Source organism: Carassius auratus, chromosome 40 (assembly GCF_003368295.1).
Source record: "Carassius auratus strain Wakin chromosome 40, ASM336829v1, whole genome shotgun sequence".
In the NCBI taxonomy this organism is placed as follows: domain Eukaryota; kingdom Metazoa; phylum Chordata; class Actinopteri; order Cypriniformes; family Cyprinidae; genus Carassius; species Carassius auratus.
In genome coordinates, this window is record NC_039282.1 from 7,740,258 (window position 1) to 7,767,299 (window position 27,042).

The window sequence follows — 27,042 nt, forward strand, 5'->3', positions numbered from 1 at the left end:
GATAGACTAAGTATTAGATTTCTACCTTGCTGTCATAGTATTTCTCCCGCTTGTCAGTGAGGACAGAGCGAATGACATTGCCAGAATACTCGATCACCATCTCTCCAGCGTCAATGTTTTTCCTGCAGAACAGACCTCTGCCGTGTATGGCTGATCTGCAAGCAATATATAGAATGCAAAAGATGGTATGCTTTTCATTCCTAAATCCAACTATTTTTGGTTTGAATAAAAAGCATTTATACCTGTAGACACCCACAGCCTCCCTGGACACATTCTTTAGGTGCCTGAACCTCATAGGCAGTGGGAAGTCCATGCTGGTGGCCCGTCTGTGAAAACACAGAGCGTTTTGTTGTTTTAATCCAGAAGTGAAAAGAGGTTAGTACAGGATGTGTAAAGCCCGGGACACACCAACCGAGCCATAGTTCACTGATAAGATACACATACAGCTTTTCATAATCATACGATTAGATCATCTGTGATTATGAACACGATTTTGCATAGCTCGTCAGTGAACCACGGCTCTGTGTAGTAAAATGCTGTGCCACCTGAAAGCAGGTGATGGAGATTTACTATTAATCACAGAACCGGTTTTACTGACTAAATGCGCATGACAATCGTTATTAATCACGTTCAGTTAATCGTGGAGCCCTACTTGATGTTATTCTATCCGTTTCTTTCTTTATCAACAAGACGATGATCCAAGGTCTGACAATGCCAGAGCCATTTGCAGCTTAACAAACATGATTGAAACAAATCTGTTAGTAAGAAGCGCTGCTGGTGAACAATATTCAAAGTGCTGCTTGCTTGTATATCCATAGTTCTAGCTCTTCCGTTTTCCTTGTTTGAATGCTGAATACAGACTACTGGCACTGTGGCACATGCTGGAGTTATGTTCTCTCACGCAAGTGCAGATCTTACTCACTACTGGGTTGCAGACGATGCGAGGCAACGCAAGGTGAAGCCACAGTTGGCTTTCCTCAGAGCTAGTTTTTAGCCATTGGTTTGGTGTGTCCCTACCCTCCGGTTACTCACCGAGCAGACTTCTGCAATATCTCCTCCTCATCTTCCTCCTGGGGGTTATATACAGGAGGCTGACGGTGTTTGGATGCCAGGAAATTAAACATATCCAAAACCGATCGCCTAAAAATTAATTCAACAAATGCAAGTTAGAGAACTGTTTAAAGAGTGTTTAAATAGTTCACAATCAACACTGCATTCTCCATTACATAAAATACTTTAAGGTATTGACAAAATAAACACTGGCCACGACACACACCTGTGGTACACCTCAGCACGGGCAGATCCGTGAGGGTTGACAGGAGGATCTTTTGGCTCCTCTGGTTTGTGAAAGCGGAACTTGTAATTTCGGCAATGCCTGGCTCCATACAGCTGCTCCAGTAGAAACACTACAGCATCATGAACCACACCCAGCATCTTCAACCCATTTACTCCTGAAAAATGATACACGATGCCCTTGCCAAATTAACATTACTGGTAAAAACAAATGTGTAAAGATGAAAATAAACACTTATTGTTCTTACCATCAAATGAAAGTGCCTTGAGTCTAGCGTTGGACCGGGCCTCTTGCACTTTATCTGTCAGGGACTTCCAGGCCTCTGAAAAGTAATGGGAAAGAGGAAATTCATTTCACAGAAGACTGTACTTATCAAAGAAAAGAACATCATACTCCATACTGGGACTATAACTCCACATTAAACTTAAAAAAAAAATTATTATCTTGATCTCACTTACCCTCAATACTTTCACAGCGAATCTGAAATCCGTCATCACTGCAGATTTCAAATATGAGCCCTTTCTTGGGCTTGCAGTCCAAAGAGGAGTCTCTCCCTCTGTCCCTTTGATCAGGTGTTTCCACTGAAAAAGCATTAGATCCTTTCCCATCATCCTTACTAGACAGTCCTGCAAAAGAAACAAAATAAATAATCTATTAGCCCTGTGACATGCTACAAAGAGATGGACAGCTAGACTTAACATTTTAGCCACCTGCAGTCTTTGGCTTCTCATCATGTGTGTCCATGGTTGTACGTTTAAGAGAAGAAGAATCAGCTGTCTTAGTGGCAGAGTCACTGTAAAGGGAATTTTTTTAACAGGTTAGATATAATTAAGTACACTGAAAAGTTCATCTTTATCTTTATTATTGTTTACCTTGTTTTTGAACCGGTTTCATTTGACTGCCCTGTATCCATTGGCTCAGGTGATGAAAGTTCCCGGTCACTACAATAAACAATTTCTAACATGTTTAAACATTTTCTTTTTAAAGCAATATGCAATATGCATTATAAATGGCAGGCTCTTACCCTGTAAAATATGATAATTGGATTGCAGATGTGTCAACAGTTGGTGTATCTGACTGAAGTCCTTTGCGTTTCTTTCCACTGCTCTTATCTGGGCTTGGTCGAGGTCTTTTGGCCTTTTGTTTTCCCTTCCCAACAGCTGTGGATGCAGCTCCAGCAGGTAACTTTGAGGATTGTTGCTGATGTGGTGGTCGAGAAATGGGAGAGGTTCGTGAGCTCTGAGTGAGGACGCCAACAACATGACTTTTATTCAGGTCTTGAGTGATGGGATTACGAGCAAGATTTACTTGACCAGCTGAGTTGCCATTTGGGTCTAGGTTTTTATCTGCCAGGACTCGACTGACTGGGTGCTGGTGATGAACGCTGCCCTCTTTCTCCACCTGTTGATTGACAGACATGCTTATGCTTTGGTTTGGGGGAAACACACAGATGCTACTGGCAATGGATGTCTGGGCAGGATTAGTAAGGTGAGACATCATGGGAGGTCCTGAATGAAGGACCATCTGTTGCTCTGGAAGGCCTAGGTTGTGAGGGTTGGCTTTGAAAAGAAGGTTACTTATAGATCCTGTGATCTCCGTTGAACTTATGAGACCTGGGGCGCTCAACGAGACGGAGTTCGCTCCCAAAAAGTTCCCTGGTGCAGTGGGAGGCACCGACACCACATTCAAAACAGACTGACTTGGGTTAAGCCCTGACATAGTACATGGGAGCAGGTGAGTAGACGAATCATGTCCCAACATGCCAGGCTGAGTTGTGGTTGAAATGGGCATGGGCTGTGGAAGGAGAGTTGGCTCCAAGTACATCACCCCTTGCTTTGGCCGTTTTATAATGTTAGGAATCTTTCGATGCGGTGTTGCAGTTATAGTCCCAAGTTCCATCAAGCCTGTCTGAGCAGGGATTCCTGCAGTAATCTGTGAAGGTGACAAGTTTATGAGGGTCATATTGGGCCCAACATCGGAAGGAACAAGTGTAGGTTGGGTCTTTGGACGAGCCTGTTTTTTGCCCTTATTGCTCTGAAGACGAGAAATTAGGCGCTTTTTGCCATGTCCAGAGGGGAGCATAGTTGGTGCTGGGGTGATGGATGAAGCACTAGATACCATAGCAACACCAGAGGCATGATCATGCCTATTTCCTGCCTCTGTCACACCAATTTGGGGATCGTGGGAGGTGACTCCTATGAAGAGGCCTGATGTGGTGCTAGGAATGACTGGCTGGAAACCTGTCTGAGTAGTGCCTGTAAATGCATGGATTTGTGGGTGATGAGATACAGGCACTAAACCTTTTCCACCAGCAGGAAAAATGGACTGAGAGGTGGAGATGCTACCACTGAGGCCTGTCAAGACAGGGGCACTAGTGTTCATGACACCTGTTGCACTAACAGATGGTGCAATCTGGATCTTTTGGGTTACACCATTGGGAAGGGTTTGCAATACATAGAGTGGCTGTAGATGCTGGTTTAGCACTATTAGTTTCTCTGGGGCAGGCTTCAATTGAGAGGCAGCAGCTTGAACAGCAGAGCTTGCGATCGGAGCAGGACCTGAGCTAACAGTGGCAGCAGGGATGAACTTCTGACTCTGGATAGGCAAGTTGGGTGAGCTGGCAAGAACTGGCGTACTACTATTTCTCGTCAGATCTTGGTTCCCAGTCTCTCCCACAGGTGCTACTCCAGGACTTGTGATATGGTCACCATCAATGCGTGCAGAAATGAAATGTTCTGGAGTCATTTGACCTTCTGGAATCTGGGAATCGGCACATCTGTCCTGTGGGCTCTTGCTGGATGCAGTGGACCCTGTTCTTGTTTTTTTCCCACTTTTTTCAACTCCTGATTCTTCCGTAGCCAGAGCCAAAATGGTGCGGTCAGAGGTCTCGGAGACCAGCGAGCCATGACTTTGATTATTTACAGTGGGACTTCGAGTTGTCAGCACAGAGAGGTCAGAGGGCAGCTCGAGGGGAAGACCATATGATTCTTCAACAGCAATAGAGGTGTTCACCACACTCTCACCAGGTTCAGCACTGGCCAGTGGTTGAGTGAAATCTTCAAAAAGCATGTCCTTTCTTTGGTTAACATCCACCCCGTAACTCTCATCTAAAGAGAATGGTTCAGCAGAAGGAGCTTCTGTCTGTTGTCCCAAAGCCTGCATTGAAGGGGTATTGAGTACAAACTCCATGATATCAGAGGGTAGGATGTTACCACAGTCATCACTGTTGTTGTTATCAGAGTCAGACTTGAGGAGATCTGTGGTGAGTGACAATTGAGTTTCAAGGGGGTCTTGTCCTTGTGCTTTGGCACTCCCTAATGGAAGACAGTTATCCTTTTGATTTTTACGACTGTCACGACTGTTCCCACTTGGTGTATTTTCTTGGTGTATATCCTTCCCTGAGTCAATGCTTATTTTATCTGTCCTGCTTTCTCTACCTTTTCTTTTTGTTGAACTTTTGTTTGTTGATGAAGTAGTAGCAGTGGTTGTGCTGCTGGTGCTTATACTAACATCGCTCTCAGAACCATCATCCACGCCATCCAGCTGGCCAATTTGTTGCAGTTCCAAATTCTTGGTTGCTGTTGACACCTCATCACTGTCATCATCTTGCTCCTTCGTCTGATCCCTCAGGAACCTGTGGATCTGCGACCCTCTTCCCAAACACTGATCAATACCTGCAATATGTGGAAGACCAGAGTTGGGGTTTATTATAGTGCGTGTGAAGTTGTAATAATATGCATCCTTATTTGAACTAATTCCTCCTTCTTCATCCTCTCCACTGTCTGCTGAAGATGATGTGCTCATATCATCTGCCCCATCAACTTGTCCTTCAGCTGAACGCTTGCTGCTTCCAGTGCGCTTTTTCATGGAGATTTCACCAGTTCTGTAGAAGGGTATGTCTTCCTCCCCATACGATCGCACACCATAGAAAGGGGTTAGCCCAAAGAACATGTTTGATCGAGCACGGGCACTACGCCTTGGGTATCTGCGCTTTGCTGAACCTGCCGAACCATCACTATCCTCCTCATGGTGCTTATCAACGCTGCCTTCATCCTCTAAATTATGGTCCTCTCCATCATCTGCACATTGTTGCTGCATGAGGTGCTCCTCAGAATAATCAGGGTGAATGTGGCTGTCTGATTCTGAGCTTTCAGAACTTGCAGATGGTGAGAAAACCATCGCTCGAGAGGACCTTCTTTGGGAGCCCTGATTGCTAGGGGTTACAGAAGTGTACGTGTTTGTGTTGCTGACAGCTGGCATGCTGACAGCTTTGGTTCCATTAGGATCCATTTTTTGAGACATTAGAGGCAGCCTCTCAGTGTGTTTCTTCACCACTGGAGTAACTTCCTTACTTGATTTAGGTTGTACCTGTGGTGGTCTTATACCTCTTTCAGACCCTGCTTTCGGCTGAATAGCATCCATGGCCGAACTATGCTTTTTCTCAAAGCTAAATCTCTCTTTGGACTTGAATGGCTTCTCCATTTCTTTCTGATCAAATTTATTAACTTCCACCTTGCTAGACCCCGTGTTGCTGCTCAGTGCTGTGGCTTTATTGCTAGTGTTGTAAGGAGGTGGACCCTGACCTTGTGTTTTGACATTACTGCTTTTGGAGTTGCTGTTAAGAACTGGGTTTTGAGCAGACTCTTTTCTTTCTTTTGAAACATCCCTGCTCACATTCATTTTGACTTTGGAGTGTTTTTCTTTGGTGCTAGAGGTTCCATGACTAGCAGTGACAGCAGCACTTGTGTGGAAGCCATGCTTTAGGTCCTCCTCTCCCACCTTGGCACCAGATGACCATAGAGGCTTCATTGCTGCTGCCACAGCTGGACCAGACCCATAGCAGTGAGACTTCCTACTCCCACTTTTGCTGTAAACTGGTTGTGGAGACACAGTCTTTCCTGTGTCTTTTGATGTGGCCACTGGTGTCACATTTCCTTCCTTGACTGGATTTGCCTTGTCCTTAGGAAGTGTGGCAAGTGGATGACTAGACATACAAGTGACTCCAGCTGGTAGGTCAGTATCTTTTGTTGCTTGTTTCCCTTTCTCGGTTTTCAAACTGCCACTTCCTCTCTGATGTCCTGTCAATACTGCAGTTCCGAGAGGTGGTGATGCCTGGCTTATGCTAACTGGTTGCAATGACTTCAAACTCTCACCATCCGACTGCTTTTTGGTTGCTTCTCTACTACCCTCTATTCTTTCAGTGAAACCAAAACTGAGTCGACGCTGTGCTCCAGTGTTCACTGAATTTGCCTCTCGATTGTGAGATCTCTCTCCAGATAGTGCTCTTCCTTTGTCTGTGTCACTAGTTAAAGGTTCCTTAGAGGTTGAGGATAGGGATGGGGCAGATGAATTGCATGTCTGAATTGATACGGTGCCTCCCTTTTGAGGAGAGGAAATCTTTTGCCTAGATTGTTGAGCAGAGATGGAGGAAGTGCTGTGTCGACGAGATCCAATGGTTCTTAGAGTGGAGCTCAGCACAGGGTCCCCCACAGTCACAATTTCATGGGATGAACTACTAAAACCATCTAATGGGGGAAAAACACATTGAATAGCATTCAGAAAAGCCTTCAAAAAATGTGTTTTAAAAGAAGCAATATAAAATATAAATGTATATAACTCCTACCTGGGGAGGGAAGTGGTCTGGTTGATGGAGAACGATGACATGGTGGGTAGCTGGGGTGTCTGTTCCTAAAATTAACCCTTTGTTTTGGTGTGAAAGGCACATTTGATGGTTTTGTGGAATCTGTGGGTTCAGGCAAAGCAGCATCCACTTCAGCTGAAATATGCAATAATGATTCGTTTTTAAAATTCCAACAAAATGTTGGCATGATTAAAAATCTAAATCTGCTTACCTGAAATAGGTGGAGGACTGTGAGCAATTGTGTAGTTCTCTTCTTGGGTTGCTGTGTTATTGATAGTTTCAGTCATAGAGGAGCGGCATACTAAAATTCTACATTTATAGACGCATCGTTTGCGGGCATCTAGAGTGCTCCAGTAGACCCTTGAGCATCTGTGTATATACATCAGATGGTTACTGCATTTCATGACGTATTATGTTTATTGAAATACAATACTATAATTTCAAAGACTTACTGGTAGCCCACAGGAAACAACTTCCTCTCACAATCAGACAGTTCAGTTAGCATACCAAAACAGTCGATGGTCATTGACCCTGTACCAAAAAATGTTATATTTACTTTTGATGTATTGTACTTTATTACTCATCAACGACAAGCACCCTGCAAAGACATACAGACCTATCATCATGTGGATGTTATCTGGTTCAAGCCCATTAACAAATTTTCTTCTCAGACTGATTCCCTCAAAGTCCACAAGGACCCTCCGAGTAACTTCAAAGCCTGACTCTGGCACCACCTTAAAAAAAAGAAAGAAATGTTAGTTATTTGCAATAAATCCAGCACTTTACAACAAATATGTAATCATTACTGCATTACTTGCATGTATCATTCCATACCTCGCCCTTTATGAGATCTCTGTGATGCTGACAGTAAACCTTCTTGTCCTCTAAAAAGGCACACTGCTGCTGACGTGCACACATGAAATGGTAGTTGTTGGTACAGGAGGTCAGACAACAATTCACTGTGGCTCCGGGCTTGTGACAATTCTCACATTGCTGAGAAAACAAGGCATAATGCAATCTATATTTGGATGCAGAAAGATTTGTTGCATAATAATTATACAAATGCATATTACAGTACTAATTTAATGAACAAACATGGCACATGGCTTCGATTATGTACCAGCTTTTTGCCTCTCCTGACTGCCATATGGACATTTTTGAGTGCACCATCAACATCCTCGAACACCTCGGATGACCACAGTGCACAGTTTACATGGGTCCACTCATTCTGGCCAATATAAAGCAGTCTCCCACAATCCTAGAAAGCAAAGTACCAATATCTGACAAAATGATCATGACTGAAATAGTATAAATCGACATCTGTACATGCTAATGCATTCTTTTTTGGTGGATGATTACTCACATTTGTGTTCTCATCTCCGTAATTCAGACAAAGCGCACATTGTCTGTTGTCACATACACCAGGAGGAGGGGGAATATCAGGGCTGTCTTCAAGGCTGTAGTCTGAACACAAAATAAATATTCCAGTGTAACTTATCAATATACACTTTAACTATCTTTTCTATATCTTTTTCTTATTTCAGAAAATGTATTTATTTAACTCTAACACACAAGTTTCCCTATCAATAGTTCCTATACACGTTTGTATTTATAGTGCTTTAAAGCGACTTTCTCACCATGGATAAGCATGGGTGGAGGAGGAAGTGGTGTGAGGGCAGTCAGGGAGTCAGGTTTCCCAGGTGCTTTAGGATGGGGAGCCGGTATGATCTTTTTCATTAGCACAGGCTGCTCAGCCCTGGCTATCTCCTCCCTCTCCTGCCACTGGGCATAGTTGTGATCCAAAGAAGGGGGCAACACAGCATTGGGAAGCAGTCCACTACTGCAAAGATACAACAATGCCTTGTAAGCCGTGTCTTTGTTACATAACATTAATGTTTGATTAAAGCATTTATAAGACCTTTGAAATCTTCTGCAACATTATAAAATGTCTATACCAACTTATCAGCTTTTTATAAGTTTGATACATCCTCCTTAAATTAAAGATTAACTTCTTTTGAAAAGAATCATTAAAAAATCTTTGAGCTCCAAACTTTGGAACTCTCGTGTAGGCTCATTCAGAAATAAGGTGCCAATGACAAAGTCCATAATCTGATAGCCATAACTCATAAGGGAAATAACATGAATACTTGTGTTTTCTCTTTAAAGAGACAGTATTGAATGTCAGGCATGCATGCACACAAACAAAGAAAACTTGCTTCGCTGCTGTTAATAATTCATGGCAACAAATGAAGTATGCAAACAAACAAACCAAATGCCAACCACAAGACTTGTCAAAGCAGCCATGTGAAATGTGACACTGCCTGTTGACCTCAAACAATGGAACTAGACCATACAGACTGGATTCCCTAAGGAAAGGTGATATTTCTGCTCTAGAGGAGAGCAAAGAATAGACAGACACTCAGTGGTGAGCAGCTTCACTGGTCCCTCCATTCACAATCAAATTAAACTTATAGTTTGTTGCTTAATTTATTTCTGAAAACGGTCTCTGACAAAAGAATTCAAATAAAATGTTCAGTCAAAATTAAAACGAAAACAAATGGAAACAAAGCACTTAATAGACATAGGAAAGACTCACTTTGGAGAGACTTTGCGCACCTCCCAGAAATTGGACTCCTTCACCTTGTGCCATGGAAAAGTCCGCTCCATTTGCTGTACCAAATAACAGTGACAGTGCAATAAGAAATAATGATGTAGGACTGCAAGACATTCTTTTGTCAGAACTGTGTCCACCAGCTTTTTCTCACCCGAATAAAATAGGACTTGAGCATGCTGTTGGCCTTCCTGCTCTCTAGCTGACCTCCATCTGAATTGATGGCTGTCTGGATGATTTTCACAATGTCATCACTGAACTCCAGCTGAATAAGAGAAGCAGAAAATGACACCTGGCTCTCATATGTATTTGACCGCCATTTGAACCCTTCTGCAATAGACGCTCGAAACACAACAAGGTAATCTTACAATGAAGAATAGAAACATAAAAGCTACCTTTTTGGCTTTTAACTAATACAGAAAGGAGATACTCAAAAACTCTTACCACAGATTTATAGCATTCAGAATCCATTTTTTTCTTCACGGACTCCAAATCGAGGGGTGAATCATTAGGTGGAGAGACCTCCGTCAGCACAGGGGGGTCAGGGCCCTCTGGGGAACGGCGTGAGGGAAGGCTTTCTTCTGTCTCTGGGTTCAGCTCAGGTGGCTTCATGACAGCCTTAGACAAAGAAAATCAGTATGTTAAGTGGTGAAAATAAAGCTGGTGGGAACTTCTAGGACTCCAGACGGCAACTCACCTGTCTGTAGCGAAGCAGGTGAGTAGACGTGCGGGAGTTGAGCAGGGCTGTGAGAACCTGCTGCATGGACTTCTGAATTTTTTTCTCTAAGACAGTGCGCCACTCAGCAGGATGGGGCTCAGTGCAGTTTGTGCAGGTGTAGGCCACGGTCTCAGGCAGGTTAGACAAGAGCTCATACATATCATCTAAATATGAAAAGGAAAGATCATGTTTGGAGTGTAGCATTACAGAAACATCCACACTGCAGGATACTTTTTTTCTCTGTTTAGAAAGAATGTCCACCTATCAGATCTTAACTTAAAGGGGTCATATGATGCAATTTAAATGTTCCTTTGCCTTTTGGAGTGTTACAAGCTTTTGGTGTATAATGAAGATCTGTAAAGTTGCAAAGACTAAAGTGTCAAATCCACTTTTTCAAAGTTAAGATTCTGCTACGCCCTCCTAAAATGGCTCAATCAAACACTCAAACTAACATTGGCTTGTGTACTGCAAACACATCCGAGCTTCATCACTGTGTCTGTCACATGACTCTGTTCCCCTTTCTGCTTGTACTGATGGTAAAACTAAGGACTTTACCAACTGTCTTTACATTTATTTTGAAAGATGAAGCTTGTGATTATGGAAAGGGCCGTAATGAGCGTGACGAGTGCTTTCGGTGATCGGCCAATCACAATGCACCAGATCAATTGGCCAATCAGCAAACTGCGCTTGTCGGAAGGAGGAACTTTGTAGAAAATTATGTGTTTGAGAGAGCCGGGGCATAGAGGACCTACAATAAATGTACATTATTTGAAAAATGTTGTGTTTTTGGAACATTAAAGCATGTCAAAATATTCTGTTACACCATATACACAAAATAATGATCTTTAAAAAAAGCATCATATGACCCTTTTAAGATTTGCACTACCATACAAAAACTTTTTAAGTCTCAAGATTCTGTTTATTTGATCAAAATGGCAGTAAAAACAGTAATATTATGAGGGCTTATTACACTTTCAAATAGCCATTCTATTTTAATATGTTGTTAAAATGTATGTCGGCGATGGAAAAGCTGAATTATCAGCATCCATTCCTCCAGTCTTCAATGTTACATGATCCTTCAGAAATCATGCTAATATGCTACTTTGAAGGAACACTTATTATTATCAATGTTGAAAACAGTCATGCTACTAAACACTTGGGGAAACCATGAATCATTTTTTCCAGGATTCTGTGAATCCCACCTCCCCTGCTTACAGACCCTAAACTTTACAATAGCAGAGTACTTCGAACTAATTTTCTGTAATTAAAATCAGTTATTAAGTTAGTTCAATCTCATGGTGCCATGTAATATCACGTGACCGATAAGAGATAGAGAGAAAAACTGATGACTCACCTGTTAAACGTTCACATTTTGCATGGACCCAGCAGTCACACTTCCTGCACTTCATCATTTTGCTATCACAGTCATCATTATCATAACACTTACTACACAGCGGGCAGACATTGCCTGAACAAAAAAAAAAACCTTACCATTTAGTAATAGTTTAAAAGGCATAGAATAAACATCCAGAATGAATAGCACTAACCTTTAGCTAAGAGTTTGGCACAGTCATGACACAAAGAGAAATCATGTGACCACTGAGCATCCCAGGCCTTCCCTGGTTTGGTGGCTCCACAGCTCTTACAGCGCACACACTTGGTGCAAATCTGTGGCAGAAGGATAAATAATTATGGGAGAATGCAGCAAAAACACCACAGATATTACAGACATTAAGATTGAGGATGTGTAAGTACCCAGACTCTTTTCTTCTTGGTGGGTCTGGTAGGGTGGTTGGGTCCCAGGCACTCAGGGTGATAGCTATTTCGGCACTTGTCACACTCCAGTAGCTGCTAGAGGATTAAAAAATACATATATTTTTCAATTTTTATTCTATCTGGGTATTGAGCGTTTGCATTGGTGAAGGTTTCAGAGGTGGCTAAGGGCTTTTAAAGAGAAATAAGCCCAAACTTGGAAGTTGCTTAGTCGGTGATCAAGTGCACCAAAAGGAATGACAAGTATTTGCCTTTCATAAGGAGGTATTTTTCACTAGCACATACCAAATGAGGACATTCATCATTTGTGATCCAAGATTACTCATGCTTCGAATATCAAACTTTTCTATTTATCTTTAACCATTACATCAGAATGCATCCCATCCTTTTAGATCTGATGGTCATATAACTTGACAATGTGTGAAATAAACCCTTTAGGAACAATTCCATAAATATGTCTCATAATATACTGGTTATTGTAGTATGTTAAAACTTATTCCCATTAAATCTGAAGGTTTTAATACTTTCCTCCCTCTGTTCCAACACTCTCTTCCTTTAAAATCAATTCTGTTATTGTTGGAAGCACTTTACTGTTCCATGATCAGAGACTCTGAAACAATAAATCAAAGTGTCCTCCACAGTCTATAATTCTTTAGGAGAAAAACTTGAAACATGCTAAATACCTGCTATTGAGTTAATCACAGAGTAATACTTCCATTAGTCTCACTTATTTTATAAAAAATAAAATAAAATAAATAACAGTAAAAAACATTTTTTTAATGCATTTCTGCTACATTTCTTGCTGTAATGTATATTGTGACACAAATGCAACTGAACAAAGTCTTACTTTGGTTTTCTGATACTGCCGGCCACAGACATGACAAAAGCGGCATCGGCGACAACACCAGTTCTCCCACTGTTCCTCATGGGGCCGTTCTGTCTCCCCCAAGCAGAAAAGGTGGAAGGGTTCACAGCACACCTGGCAGAAAACAAACTGAAGACGAAAAACCATGAGAAAATATCCCATCATTTTTGTGTTTTCAGTTCATCAGCAATTACAAACAAAATATAGCTCACCTCTACATTACCGCTGCTGGCACAAAGAAAGCACACCACCCGCGGGGTGATTGGCACAGAGGTGAGAATGCTGAGCCCACCCATCTCCCACACATTCTCAATGTCATAGTCCTCCTTGAAATCTACTCTGATTCGATGCACTCCATCGCAGGGTGCTTTCTGCTTGGTGGTGCCCCTAGTCGAAGGAGTGCTCTTGGAGTTTAAAGTACTGCGGTCACATTTGGTTATCTGTTTCTCCTGTAAAAACAAAATCAGTGCATATGACCGATGCTTTTACAAACTGATTTCAAGGTAAATTTTATCAATATGTGCATCCCCTGAGAATTGAACCTGTGACCTTGGCATCGCTTGTGCGATGGAATATCTGCTTACCTTTTCTTTTGGTTTAGGCTTAGGTGGTTGAACACATCGAGTGGTCTGTTTCTTTAGCTCTGCTTCGGATGCTAAAAGATTAAAAAAAAAAACATTAAGGCTAAGATAAGTCAGGAGTGTCCAATCTTAGGCTGAAAGATGACTGTCCTGGAGCAGGATTGGACTCCCGTGTTAGGTTATCAACAGTAAATCATACATATATTTTATCTTCTCATCCCTTTACCTGTGTCTGTGGCAGAACTAGGTTGACTTTGTTGCTGTGATTTTTTCTTGGGCTCAGTGGGCTGGGGCTTTGCAAGACCTTCCTTTTTTGCTGGCACTTGGCTTTGCTGCTGCAAGGACTGCTGGGACTGTGCTGGTGGGGAAGATGGGGCAATTTGTACAGGGGTGGGTGAAGAACTGGGCTGCTGCTTCCGTTCCTTTCTAAAGGCTGAGCTCAAAGGGGTTTGAGAGTGCTTGGGGTCAACAGAAGGACTAGAGAGTGGAGGGTCCTTTGGGGAGGAAGCTGGTGAGGATGGTGCTGAAGGTTGTGTCTGCTTTTGTTTGTCTTCTCCCTGCGTAGGTGGTGGAGTTTCACTTTTCTTATCTTTTGGAAGAGGGGCTGGCTTGGGGCTTGCTTCAGAACACTGGGATTTGTGATGTGAATCCTTTTTTTCAGACGATTTATTCCTTCTCCTGTCCTTTTTACCTGCAGTTGATGCAAACAAACAATTAATTGACACATAAAAGCATCTCTGACTTATAAAAGGAGTATTCTCAGAAAACGGACCTTTTGCCTGCTTTTGAAGGAACTTTGATGGCATCCACTGCAAGTTCTGACACTTCCGTACTCTGTGATGACACAAGCACAAAGGTTTAAGGGGCAGCTACACTTTTAAGGTCCAAGAGAAGCCCACAATAAAAATATTTCATACTTACTTGCAACACTGCTTTTTAATATTGCGTCCCCCAAATTTGGGCTTATCTAAGCAGTTAGTGCAGACCCCACAGTCATCTGGTACTTGGCAGCCTGGACACTGCCCGCAGCGTCGAGATCGCCGGCCCTTTCTGGGTGGGGCCTCATGGACCGTTTTCTGCCTTGTTACTGGCTTAATAGGTGGTGTGGGTGGCTCCGCCTCCTCTGATCCCGCCACTGATGATTTGTCTATTCAGACACCATTAAAAGAGTCACAATGAAACCCACACAAAAAACAAACAAAAAGTCGTTCTAACTAATGATCGCTCACCATCATTTCCCATGGAAGACAAGATCTTTTCTCTCTCCTCCCATGGCAAGGCACTAAGTGTAGGCATATCATCTGGGAACACAGCACGGTTGCGACCCAGAGCTACAGCTGCACGACGACACACATGCTTAATGCGTGGACCACGGATTGATGTCTCAGAAGAGTCACTCTCTTGACCCTGCACAACACAAACAAAGGGAAATTGCCTTCTGTGCATTAGGGAAAAACAACCTGGGAACATTTTTCAAAGCAAAATGGACAATACAGGACATACTGGTAATTTGGGTTGATCGCCAGGTTGTACCTCTCTCTTCTCTATCTTATTGAGCTGAGCTTTAGCTTTTCTCAGCAGTCCTGCGACACGCCTGTCTGTGACTGGTTGTTTCTCGGCACGAGCTAACATGGAGCCAAGTGATGTGGTGGCAGGGGGTTTTCCCATCTGCCCTGCTTGGGTAGGAGCACTCAGTTTCTCCTTATCCCTCTCTACTCCCTCTGATTCAATACTCCTCTCCGAAGGTCTGCCTTTTTTGGCTAGACGACCCTTTGAGGACAAGGCCCCAACAGGCTGAACTGCTGCACAGTCACTTGGGGAGCCCTCTGCACCAGAGTCAACTGTGACTGACTTCTTTCGACCAGGTGTCCTTTTTTGGGTGAGAGATTCCTCAATGTCCCTGGCCTCCATTGCGAAGAGGCTAGATGTAGAATTAGGGGAAGCTTCCGATGGAAGACTCTTTTCTCTTTTATACCAGTCTTTCCTTCTATCTCTTTTGTTTTCCTTTTCACGCTCTCTATTTTTCTCCATCTCCCTGTCCTTCTCTCTTGTACCTGTGTCTCTAGTAGCAGAGACACTCCGTTCCCTTCCTGCTTTTCCAGTTCCCCCACCTGATCCTTGATTACTGGGCATAAAAAGAGGGAAGAGCTGCGAAGATGAAGCAGAACTCCCACTCACACCGATACCCCCTGCTGCTCGCCGCCCATCAGAAACTCCGTGGCTCGTAAGACCAATAGAGCTTGAGGGGAAGCCACTGAAAGAAGCTTGTGTTAAGGCACTGGCAGCAAGTGGACTGACTGCAACTCCAGGCAATGGGCTAGAATTCCCAGTCACACTTATGGGAACAGAACTGCTAATCATGGATTGCTCGGATGCTTTCCCTGTTTGAACTCCTGACTGACTGCTCCTGGTAGTCATAGAGTGTGAGGGTGACCTAGGTTGTCCACGTGAGAACCTAGACCCCTTTCTCTTTTTGTTTGAGGTTGGTGAGACCTGAAGGGGAGAAAGAGAGCCAGGGCTGCTCCCTGAAGAGGATGGGAGGGTGACCGACTCAAAGATGCGAGAATGAGCCGGACTTGGAGTGAAGCAAGGGGGACGTAGTAGGGGGCTGCGCTTTTGATGTGGCGTTTCAAACCGTGACGAGGGGTGCTGGTGGTGATTGTGGTGAGGATGATGATGCAGGGGGGAGAAAAGTCTGGAACCTGTCCCAGCTGCACCAGCAGGGACTGGGAATCCTCCTGGTGCAACACCACCTCCACCAGGTCCAGGTGGCATGAGGCCCACATCCTCAGCAGTCAGTGGAGGAGGACGAAAGTTGTCAAAAGTGGGCTTGCGGATAAGGCCCTCCTTTGCATACTTGGCAGAGGAGAAGTACTTATTTTCAGCACATGACAAAGACTTCCAGCGGAAAGTGGGCTCTCGTAGTATGGAGCGACGTTTATCATGAGAGCTGGAGAGTATTGAAGGGGTGGGCAGAAAAGGAGCAATGGAATGTGACATCATCCATGGAGAGTGGGAGTGATGCTCAGATGCATTAGATGATGCTGCCTGGGGAGGCGGGGGAGGGCTAAGAAGAGGAGGTGGTGGTGGTGGTGAAGAGGATGATGATGCCGTAGAAGAGGCTTGTTGAGAGCCAGCTTGTGAAACCCCTGTGGCTGGCCTGATGATGGCTTGTTTCCTTCCACCAATCAGGCTGCCCCTACCACGTGCCACTAAAGCACCCCGCCTATGACTCTGACTTCTGCGACCCCGCCTGCTGCGCTCCATCAACACTACATGGTCTGGCTCCGGCTCGGATGGTGGTGATGGTGGCTGCGAGGTGTGGTGCATGCTGGCCTCTGTCTCTCCCTGAGAGGCAGGGGAATTATCTGCCTCTTCTGAGAGAGCCTGGGTGCCTTCAGACGCCTGGGAATCACATGAGGAGTCATCAAGGCTAGGGCTGCTGGAGCGAGACGACTCACCAGAAGAGAGCTGAGAGGAATGCTGCGAAACAGCGCTGGAGCCACAGGACGCTGCACTGCTACTGAATCGCCCGTTGCTAGTGCTATTATTGCAGCTGCTGTTAAGAAGACTGGCTGCAATGTTGTTGGCACTGCCAGTCAGGACAGGAGGTGGGGGAGGAGGGAGAGAGTCAACAGCAGGCCCTGCTCCAGGTGTGGCAGTGGTTCCGCTTGTGACGGGAGATGTGGAAACAAGAGCTTGAGCGGGTGAGGTTATGGGCTGAGGTGCTGGGGCAGATGCTGCAGAGTCCAATCGAGCAATTTTCATGTGTGGTGGCGGAGTGCTGAAACTGCCTTCATCCTCGATAAAACGCTTTGGAGTCTTGATTATGCGCAACGACACTGTGCTCACAACAGGCATGATAAATTGCCTGATATTTGTTAACTGGGTTCGCCTCCTGTGCTTCCCACCCTCAAGACCTGTAGTTCCCTGGGTGCCAATGGTTTCTTTTTCCAAAAGTTTCTTTTTCTGGGCCCCCTTCTTTGCCCGCTGCAGCAGCTGCTTTGCAATAGTGGCATCAGTGCGTTTGGAGGGAGGGACGACCCGCACAGGTTTGATATGGCGAGGGCTCTGGCGTAACCCTAATGGCCTCCCATGTTTAGTTGGGGTCATTGGGTTGACTATAGCGGAGTCATAGGGATCTGGGCTAGTGTGTTCATCAGCAGGATGAGAAGCCCTGAGCTGGAGATCATGTGGAGTGCAGGAACCCAAATCTTGTGCCCGACGAACCCTGAAGTCCTTATGTTTGGCAGTCCCATGTGCCGTGTTGGACATCTCCTGGACCGAGGAGGCATTAGCAACCAGAGCAGCAGCAGCAGCAGCTTCAGCTTTTAGGCGTTCGGCAGAAGGTGGCCTGCCCCGCCTCCTTCTTTGCACACCAGAACCAGGAACTGGGACACTCTTCCTCACAATGGCCTTCAGCTTAGACTTCAGTGGGCTCAGTTTGACATCCCGCAATCTTTTCAGTTTGGTCACCTTGGATTCCCGGCTGATTTTGTGAGGCTTAGCCTCAGATCCCTGATGGTGCCCAGACCCAAGCAGAGTTTGCCTTTTCTCCTTGTCTTCATCCTGGACACCGTCCTTGTGGTGTGTGGGACTAGAGCTGCACTCCTGTTCTGCATCCCCATCCTCTTCAGGGAGTGCATGGCCGCTCTGTTGCCAGCTCCTCTGGCTGGCAGAAGCAGGAGGGCGGCCTCTTCTTTTTTCTCCAGTGCCAGGAGGCCTCCCTGGTGGTCGTTTTACCTTCTCTTTAGGAGCTGTGGCGAGAGGCAAAGGGGCTGTCTCAATATCAGTGCCAACCCTCTGCGCAGATAGAGCCCTAGGAGGACGTCCTCTGGGTTTTTTTTCCGGTGAAATAGAACCTGACAGAAAGAGAAAACACTCCATTAATAAGCTCTACATTTCTTCATGTTTAAATGTTACAATGCATCTCAATTACACTTGCGAAAAAAGGCAGGTTAGGTTTTACAAGGTCCCAATTATAATTATTTTACAAAACAGTTGGAGAGAGACAGAATTAGAGATGTAAAATGTATTTTACCTATTGACGTCCTTCCTGGGCTATGTATTCTTCTGTTGTCACTGACATTGCTGAAGCCTCCAAATTCCTCCTAAAGTAATGAAAATGAAAAAAGGGAGAGATGCAATTAACAGTGGGATTAAATTTTTTTATTTTATTTTTCTAAATGAGCATCCACAAAACCAATCAGACTACTGTCGAAAGAGACATTCAGTTTGGCTACACTCCATCTCATGATTAAGAAAATGTTGAGGCCAGGAGACCACTCAATGTTAGCAATTCTCATCCTGAAACCACCAAACAGTTGCGGACAGCTCTGGAGTCTGGGAAGGCACCTCCTACTGAGATGACCAGTTCCACCAATTCCACTCAGGGAACTTGCTACATGACATCAGCGCTGATCTCACTGTCAGGACATCTGTTGCAATGGCCGCGTCACCTGATAACTGCTCCACCTCCGTCAATGAAACAGGCTAAGCTTTTCAGACGTCCTATGATAGGATTTTATAAAGCTCTAGGCTTTTATGATAGCCCTGTGCTTATCTCACACCTGACATGAGGGATACAAGGAGGAATGCTGATTACATGGCCCATTTGGGCTCTTGCCTTCCTGATCTAATTCTGTCACAACATTTTAGGTAAGCCATAATTCCAAATCCATTTTCGAATCAACTTACACGCTCCATATCCCTTTAAGTCAACCATATTTCCCACATTTATCAGATTTTTCAACAGGCTTACAGTGCAGATGATTACTGTAATTACTGTCTGCTCTGCAGCTGGGCGCGTTGTTTTATGTTGTGATAAAAATGTCTCAGTCATTGAAGTGTCCTTGGTGTGAATTAAGTTGTACACACAAGGACACACACTGAGAGAAAGCCTAATCGTGTGTGTGTGTGTGTGTGCGCGCTCGGAGACCAGTTCCACAGACCATTCAAAAGGATTTTACAAACCTGAAACTGAAACTGGGAGCACATCAAAAGGAATTCCCTGCAATTATGAATTCTGAAATAGTGTTGTGCAAAACGACATTTTCAAGATCAAATAATCAAGTACTTAATCTTAAGGAAGCCCTGTATTGGACAAAAAGGAGCGAATTTAAATCAGATGCCTTATTTGCACTAAAAAGACAGAGCAGAATGGGTAAATGCATTACAAGACAGGTTTGAAATGTGTAAGTTGGGCTATTTTACTTTGACACAGTGCCTTAAATACAATGTTAATGGCAGAACGCTCATAAAAATGTGAAAACCAAAAAGCATCTTAATTTACATGAATGCCAATGTGCCCAACAATTTGCTACATGATGTAACTACCACACATTGTAAATGGATCTTCATTAGATTGAACAAGCACTGACAAGATCTCACTATGCACTACCTCTCAAAAGGTGATTAATGTCTGCAAGTTCCTTAAACAGCCTATTGTGTTGATTTTCAAGCCTTAGGGGGTGTTTCATTTCATACTCTTTATTTATAGTAGCATGTGGAGCTGCTGCTTTCGTCCAGTTTATAGAACAGATGCCGCAGGAGACTGCACACATACAAGTCCAATCTCTCTAACAAATCCCCATTCAGCTTTCATTTCGACATATGGCGACAAATTTCTTATGGGAAGCAGAACAAAATGAAGTGACAGTCTGTTATCAAGCGATCAGTTTAACAGATCATCTTAATTGAGTATTTGCTTCATATCCAATCACTGATGGGGAAAAGACCAGTACAAATTTTAATGAGGAGCTGATTCAGAATAGGCTAAAAAAAAATACACATAAATCTCCAGAGACAGGTTTACAGTGAACATTTATTGATAGAGAATTTGTCTTTGACTAATTTTTGTCCTCCAGCTCTTTTGAACGCAGGCTCTCAGAGCTACGATGACTTCATTGCACCTCTACTGTTGTGCCGAAGGTGATCGAGTACTAGAGAGCAGTGAGCAGTGGAGCTCAAAGTCAGTGTGACACCATGAGTAGCTCTCAATGACAGCACGACTCTGCCTCAGGCGCTCAAAAGCACGCTTGCGCACACACACCCTCCTCCACCTTGTGCGTGCGGCACACTGCAAGATGTAAACAACATCCCAAGACAAGAGGAGAGGGAGGAGGGACGGAGGGAGAAACAGGCTACAGAGCATCATTCTGACCATAAAGGCAAGGAGTGAAGATGCAGCGTGATGAAAAGGCTCAGAGGCTAACAGTTATTATCGTTATCATCATTAACCTTTAACCAGGCAAGTCATTTAAGAATGGATTCCTATGCACAACAACATCCCTGCAGGAGAATATCAATCTCCTGGAGGACATACAGACAGATGTAACATTACACACATACAATTCTTCAAAGCATAAAACACACACACACAAAAAAGATTCGTTAAAACATGAAAAGCTAATCTAAAACGCACACCCACACAGCACAAGTGCCCTGACTAACCACTCCGGTAGAGCTGCTCAATCAACACCCACAGCTGAGATGGAGGGGGGAGCAGCGATACTGGGCTCGAGAAAGTGACACTCGGCCCGGCCAAGGCGCCTGAGCACCTGCTGCCAGTACAGGATGGGGGAGGAGAGACAGTGGAGGGGAAGGGGGTGACACAAAAACAATTGTTTGTTATTGTCTACTCACTTTATTTTTGTTTGAGCAAAAAGTAACTACAAAAAAAACAATAACATTAAGAGAAACATGAAGAACTTTATTTTGAGAAGCTTATTTGCTTATTGTTTAAAGAAATAGTACTTTAAGAAAAATAAAACTATGCAAAATACCTTACATGGGCATAATAAAAATAAAAGAAAAGTGCTCAATTCTGTAGGCTTTAAAATAATAATTAAAATTAAATATAGAATTGCTATATTTGCAAGATAAATAAAAATATACAAATTTTAAAACAAAAGTCACTAAAATATTTTGAATTAATAATAAATTAAAAAAATTAATCTACAACCATTTGTCAGCAGATGCAGCTTTATTTGACATTTCCAAATACTTTATGGCCACTGTGCTTTTAAGTTTTGAGAATGCATGGTTTTAAAAAGGCTGATCATCAAAACCCCAAACATGTGAGCACCCCCAATAGAGGGACAGGATTACAAAATTGGGATCCTCCTTTCTAAAAAGAGCAGATAAAGTACTTGTTTGTGCCACCTCTGAGTTCCCGTAAATAAAAAGGTAAGCAAACAAGACTATTTGTTTACATGAACTCATTACATCCTGTTCTGAGCAGATGGTCACAAACCCAGGAAAGTTGCTCAACATGGCATCTACAGTTCGCTTAAGAACTGGACATAAACTGGCAAGCACACTGCAACCTGGCAACTCTCCCTCCCCAGAGCGGGACATAATTGCACTACTGTGTGTGTGGCCAACTTAACTATACCAAACACACACCCCTATAATCACAGTAAGCCAACTTATCCACATCAAGACATGTAACTGATTATCATCTCTAAGCCCGGGGATATATGATAGTGGGGCCTTTCATAAATTCACTGAATCACCATTTTCTAAAACAATGTGAAGTTTTGACAACTGCTGAGGCATCAGTTTCCCTCAAAACTGCCCGTATAAAAGATAAACGCAGTGCATAAAATTTTAAATGGGGTCAGACTGATTGCATTCAAAGCTTATCGTGAAAATGTACAAATCCCCAACAACTCATAACAAAAGAAACCTGGTCATCTGACCTTGACTGTTTAAATATTTCACATATATACACATATATCACATATATAGATTTGTCACATATGACAAATCTTTTAGGTTGCTTGAAAACCCCCAGGGAAAACACGAAACTGATGGGTACCCCAGTAGTTCGATTTTTCTTACTTCTCAGAACACAAAAGGCACCATTAGAAATTTCCCTTTGTGATATGCATATCTAAGGTTGTGATGTTGCTCATGCACCCACATTCAAAGCACTCAAAACTGTGTTTCTGAAACAACTTTCAACACCTTACACCCATGCTTATGGCCATGGCTTTAAGATAAAAACAAAGATGCGCCTTTTACGAGGTGTAATGAGGGACGTAAATTCAGAGACAATTGCTATATGCTTTCAATGGCTGCTGCTGCCCCCCCCTCAGAGCAGAAAGCGGGAGGCGAAACCCCCTCTGCCCGCCTACAAAAGGGGAATAAAGCCATGGATGGGACGGCCTGTGTCTAATTCCCTCCCAGCGCTGTCCCAGGGGGAGGAGGGCTTGCTCTTCACCCTTTGATATCCACGTCTGTGCTCTTTCAGCTGCCTGCACTCCGTAAAGGCTGGAATAAAAGCAGACACAAAGCTTCCTGGTATGATCCACATGCTGTCTAGGGGACAGGGCCCTCACCAGATAAATAGGCCAAACACCTGCTGGACTTTTTCCCTCCGTATAGGCCACACCATTCATTAGAAAGCAGTGGAGCAAAGCTGTATCCATTCAACTGCACTTTTGTATGAGGCCTTGATATTGATCCTCATTCTGCTTCTGTAAGTGGGGCTTTACTCTGGACATTAAAAGGCAAGCCAAATGGCGTCCCTAACAAAGACCCTGATGAATGGAAACTTAAACAGGACACCTCCTGAAAGTAACAGTTGTCTAGCAAGCAGCCTTGGACTTGTATTTGCACTTAAGATTAGGACAAAAGTATCTCGAACGCGGTTCTGAAAATCAACAGCTTCATTTTCTGGAGCTGCGAGAACTCACGCAGATGTATTATCTCCATGTAAACATTTTAAGCCGTCCAAATGGGTTAATGAAGTAGTCTAAAAGGCAGCCATCAGAAGTGAAATCCTTTTGGGGCCCTGTGGGCTCGTGCTGTTGGATTTGGGTCTGATGGGAAGGAGGGGCGGCGTGCTTCTGTTTACTGAGCATGCTACTGGCCTTAGGCTGCTCTGTGAGCTCAGCGGGCTGCGATGAACCAGAACAATCCTACCCAGCCACAACATCCCCTCTGAATGAAACTACAATGCTGTGTCTGCAACTCGGATGAGCTGCAAGCTCCGCTGGGATTGTAGCCGTCTGTCTGGCTTGTACACTTCTTATACGTTTCACAAATGTATTCGCGTTTTAATTGAGCTCTTTTTAAAAAGACTCCAAGGGTGTATTACAGCATACAGAACTGCTACAAATGCACACAAGAAACGCACGGGGAAGAACATGCAAGCTTTTGTTGATATTTTGAGAGGCATTTCTTAAAAGTCAACACACATTGTAATTTACAAACCTTTGGACTACTATATTGGGGAATATTTATGAATGAAACAGGACATTCATTGAGAATAAAAGTATGGCAGAACAATGTAGCCTTAAAGTTAACAATTAACATTATCCAATAGCTTGCTTGGCCTAGGTGACATCACAAGAAAAGGAAAGTTGTTTTAGAGGCGGAGCAAATTCATCTTGATTAAAGCCTGCAATAACAATGGTTTTCAATAATATGGCAAGAACAAGATCAATTTAAAATTAATATATTTTGTTTTAACGTAAATATAAAGAAACATTTAAAGTAAATTTGCCATAAAACAACAAACAGTTGTATACTTGGGAGTGATTTACCATGACATACAAACCACAACATATAATGTACACAAAACAGACTAAAGCAAACGCCATGTCAGCATCTGGGTCTATTTTCATGGCAAAAATTCAATTACATAAACATCAAACATCACATAAATACAATAAAAACCAAGCAAGCAAACAAAACAAACACAACAAATAATATTAAAACAAAGCAATAAGAACAAGACCTACATATTTTCTTATCATTATAAGACAGAGTGAATAAGGCGAGAATGCTGCATATGCATAAATATATAGACAAATATAAAACGCCACAATAAATCATGTCTAATAACAATATCTCGACGCTCTTAAATCTGCGCCACGTTTTCAATGGTAAATTACCCGAAGGCGAAACACATAATCAAACACGCGATTTTCATGTTTGTGGTTCACGCCCGCTCTCGTTTCGTTCTCCCCGCGTTTCCGATGCGCAGCGCTCTACTACTGAAAAAGGAAGATGGTAGTTAGTTTGTCACAGTACACACCCCCACACAAAACAACCTCCGTCCAACGCTGCCTTTTTATTGCACCCGCCTTTTCCACCGCTCAATCCAATGCATTTGGCATCTTTGACTAAACGTGTGGTCCCTGTAGCCTCAGCGAGGTTTTGCAAAGGAATCACTTGATCCCAGACAAGAAATGTGAATTTTTTTTCGATTGCATACTGCTACTACGCAATATCTGTGAGGGAGAAAAAAACATGTCCACCTCCCATTTTCCAGTGCATCAGCGGATGCTAAAAGGCTAACGCGTTAGCCAGCCTCCTCTCAAAGGGTGAAGGAGATCAAACTCGAGAGGTTTAAATTACACACTGCAAACTTTTGCAAGAGAATTAACAAGTTCTGAATGTATTCGCCATTCCCCGCAACAACAACAAAAAATACAAGCCAGGCTGCGTTTTTAATAGCAACACTGTTTATGCTACTAGCATCATCCATTTCTCAACCTAAGCTAGAGGGCAATAAATAACTGGACAAAATATTATCAGAAGTGCACACATGCACGGCCACAATAGTTTTAGGATAAGAGCATTACATCTTCTAAGAGCAATCCGCGCTTTCATACAGTCCAATACTTTAAAATGAAGTTTAATATCCAAACAGACTGCAGCTGGGATAGATGCACTGCGTGCTATCGCTAAATGCTCAGACAACAACAACCAGCTGACACAAGGTACTCAGCCCTGCTCAAATCTGCTCGTTTGCGCTTACTGAAACACCCCAGACTGTGTATTTCTCTACAAGAGGAAAGTTCAGTCATTCACAACCAAGCTTTTGAACCAAGTTGTCTTTTTGTGAAAGAAACACGGTGAGCGAAGTCAGAAGTACCATATAGAGTCATAAAAAGGTATCATTTAATCATTTATCTCTGTATGGGATTTAAAATGACCAGAGCAACTCAGAGGTGCTTAATATCTTTAAACGTCATCCTTTATCTCTTAGCGCGTAATTTTCGGCACAAACTGTGCGTTAAGCATGGTATTTACGCATCTCGGCTTAGAAAGTTACTTTCAGATAGTTTAAAAGTAAAAAAGCTGTGTCACATGAAACACAACAATCTCCAAATCAAATTGAAAGAAGTTCAACCCAAAGAAGCCATCAGTTATCTAGCTTCACATCTCCATCCTGTCAAAAATGGCACTTAACTCCTCAGGATCCCAAAATATGACGCTAGAACGCCTCAACATAGACACAAGGCTACAGGGTACGTGTTTTGATGTGGGCTAGCTAGCAGTTTAGCCTGTCAGTAGTCCCATAGTGTGAAAAACAGCACATGGATGGAGACATGTGTCTGCTGCGCAGCAAAATAACTAGCACGCTCACTCTCTCTCCTCACTGAGCAACTTACAGCTGCTACACAGCCGCGGAGTTATTTCTGATTCCTGCATTGATCATGAATGAGGCTAACGCTTTAGCTAGGGTCCCGCTTACCTCCCCGCTGCTGGAGCCGCTCGTCTCCCCCAAAACATCCCGAAATTTCTGCAGGTTGCTGCCAATGGCAGCAGACACTTGCAACGCAGCGTCGAAACCGGGCCCGAGCCCATTCGTGTTCGGATTAGTCCCCGCGCTGTTTCGAAGGGAAGCATTGACTCGAATTCGGCCCGCTTTCCTCCCGGTGCCCGAGCTGCTGCTCCCTCCGGGCCGAGCAGGGAACCGCCACCGACAGCTGTGCGCCATTTTACACTCTGCCTGCCTGCCCTAGGATCAGGAGCTCAGTGTGGGCGTAGCCCCGAACGAGCGATCTCAACGCACGGCCGCGCTCGTCTAGCGCTCAGAATGGATTATCCATGTTTCGGGGCGGAGGTACCGAGGACCCCGACAAGCTCAGAGATGTTTTTACGCAGGTTCGTCGTCGGTACTCAAGGGAGGGGGGAAAACTGTACATCCGACACAAGAAGACTGCTAAGCAAAATTTAACTAGGAAGTCAGTGCACCTTTTTTGTATAGGCCTTTATATGTGAGTCTTTAAGAACTTAATTATATTAAATAGTTAAGTTTTTAGCATTTGATAATTTTATTCGTTTATTTCTATTTAATGGCTTTTTTCTCTCATGTATTTTTAGTTTGCAATAAATTGCGTTTGTAATTTCTGCACCCCTACCGTCAACAGATGGAATTGACAAAAAAAAGTTACTGTTTCCAAACAGGTTTCTTTGAACACGCCCCCATCTGCTAATGGTTAGGGAAACATGAAGTCCCGGAAAATGTCAAATTAATAAGTAACATGTCTGCCAGTTTTGTTATGACCATCTGAAGAAAAAATTACAATTAGTGCTACCAATTGTGATTTGATTATAACTAATCGCAAAGTTAGTTCAAATCACGTCAAACCATGCAAATTATTATTGTTCTACTTTGTTCTTCTCAAATTGTTAACGTTAACATTCACATTGTCATTGTCATAGAATTTTATCAAAACAAACTTGTTCTTTTAAACTCAAATAACTTCAATGTTCCTTGGAACTTGTTCTCTTTGAAATACAAATATTTTGTTTGT

General features: G+C 43.4%; 1 protein-coding gene across 4 annotated transcripts in view; it reads right to left on the minus strand.

Annotated features, from left to right (window-relative positions):
- LOC113058440 (histone-lysine N-methyltransferase 2A-like) overlaps positions 1-26,660 on the minus strand; it is a 31,077-nt gene extending 4,417 nt beyond the window's left edge. The window contains exons 1-34 of one of the 4 annotated variants that reach the window (XM_026226349.1): positions 25,977-26,660; positions 18,525-18,594; positions 14,987-18,345; positions 14,713-14,890; positions 14,405-14,630; positions 14,256-14,317; positions 13,710-14,174; positions 13,487-13,557; positions 13,115-13,351; positions 12,885-13,031; positions 12,020-12,112; positions 11,812-11,932; positions 11,619-11,732; positions 10,244-10,428; positions 9,991-10,164; positions 9,701-9,811; positions 9,532-9,605; positions 8,573-8,775; positions 8,299-8,399; positions 8,056-8,193; positions 7,770-7,928; positions 7,552-7,669; positions 7,388-7,466; positions 7,147-7,304; positions 6,918-7,070; positions 2,319-6,819; positions 2,167-2,235; positions 2,005-2,087; positions 1,753-1,920; positions 1,542-1,616; positions 1,277-1,451; positions 1,033-1,140; positions 243-326; positions 26-155 (exon numbers count right to left, since the gene is read on the minus strand). In XM_026226349.1, coding sequence (XP_026082134.1) covers positions 26-155; positions 243-326; positions 1,033-1,140; positions 1,277-1,451; positions 1,542-1,616; positions 1,753-1,920; positions 2,005-2,087; positions 2,167-2,235; positions 2,319-6,819; positions 6,918-7,070; positions 7,147-7,304; positions 7,388-7,466; positions 7,552-7,669; positions 7,770-7,928; positions 8,056-8,193; positions 8,299-8,399; positions 8,573-8,775; positions 9,532-9,605; positions 9,701-9,811; positions 9,991-10,164; positions 10,244-10,428; positions 11,619-11,732; positions 11,812-11,932; positions 12,020-12,112; positions 12,885-13,031; positions 13,115-13,351; positions 13,487-13,557; positions 13,710-14,174; positions 14,256-14,317; positions 14,405-14,630; positions 14,713-14,890; positions 14,987-18,345; positions 18,525-18,594; positions 25,977-26,222 — 12,435 coding nt within the window. In that variant the 5' untranslated portion in view covers positions 26,223-26,660. Of the gene's footprint in view, positions 1-25; positions 156-242; positions 327-1,032; positions 1,141-1,276; positions 1,452-1,541; positions 1,617-1,752; positions 1,921-2,004; positions 2,088-2,166; positions 2,236-2,318; positions 6,820-6,917; positions 7,071-7,146; positions 7,305-7,387; positions 7,467-7,551; positions 7,670-7,769; positions 7,929-8,055; positions 8,194-8,298; positions 8,400-8,572; positions 8,776-9,531; positions 9,606-9,700; positions 9,812-9,990; positions 10,165-10,243; positions 10,429-11,618; positions 11,733-11,811; positions 11,933-12,019; positions 12,116-12,884; positions 13,032-13,114; positions 13,352-13,486; positions 13,558-13,709; positions 14,175-14,255; positions 14,318-14,404; positions 14,631-14,712; positions 14,891-14,986; positions 18,346-18,524; positions 18,595-25,976 lie in introns of all 4 variants that reach the window. The other 3 variants (XM_026226350.1, XM_026226351.1, XM_026226348.1) reach the window with 3 other exon arrangements.
- Between the last annotated feature and the right edge of the window lie 382 nt (positions 26,661-27,042).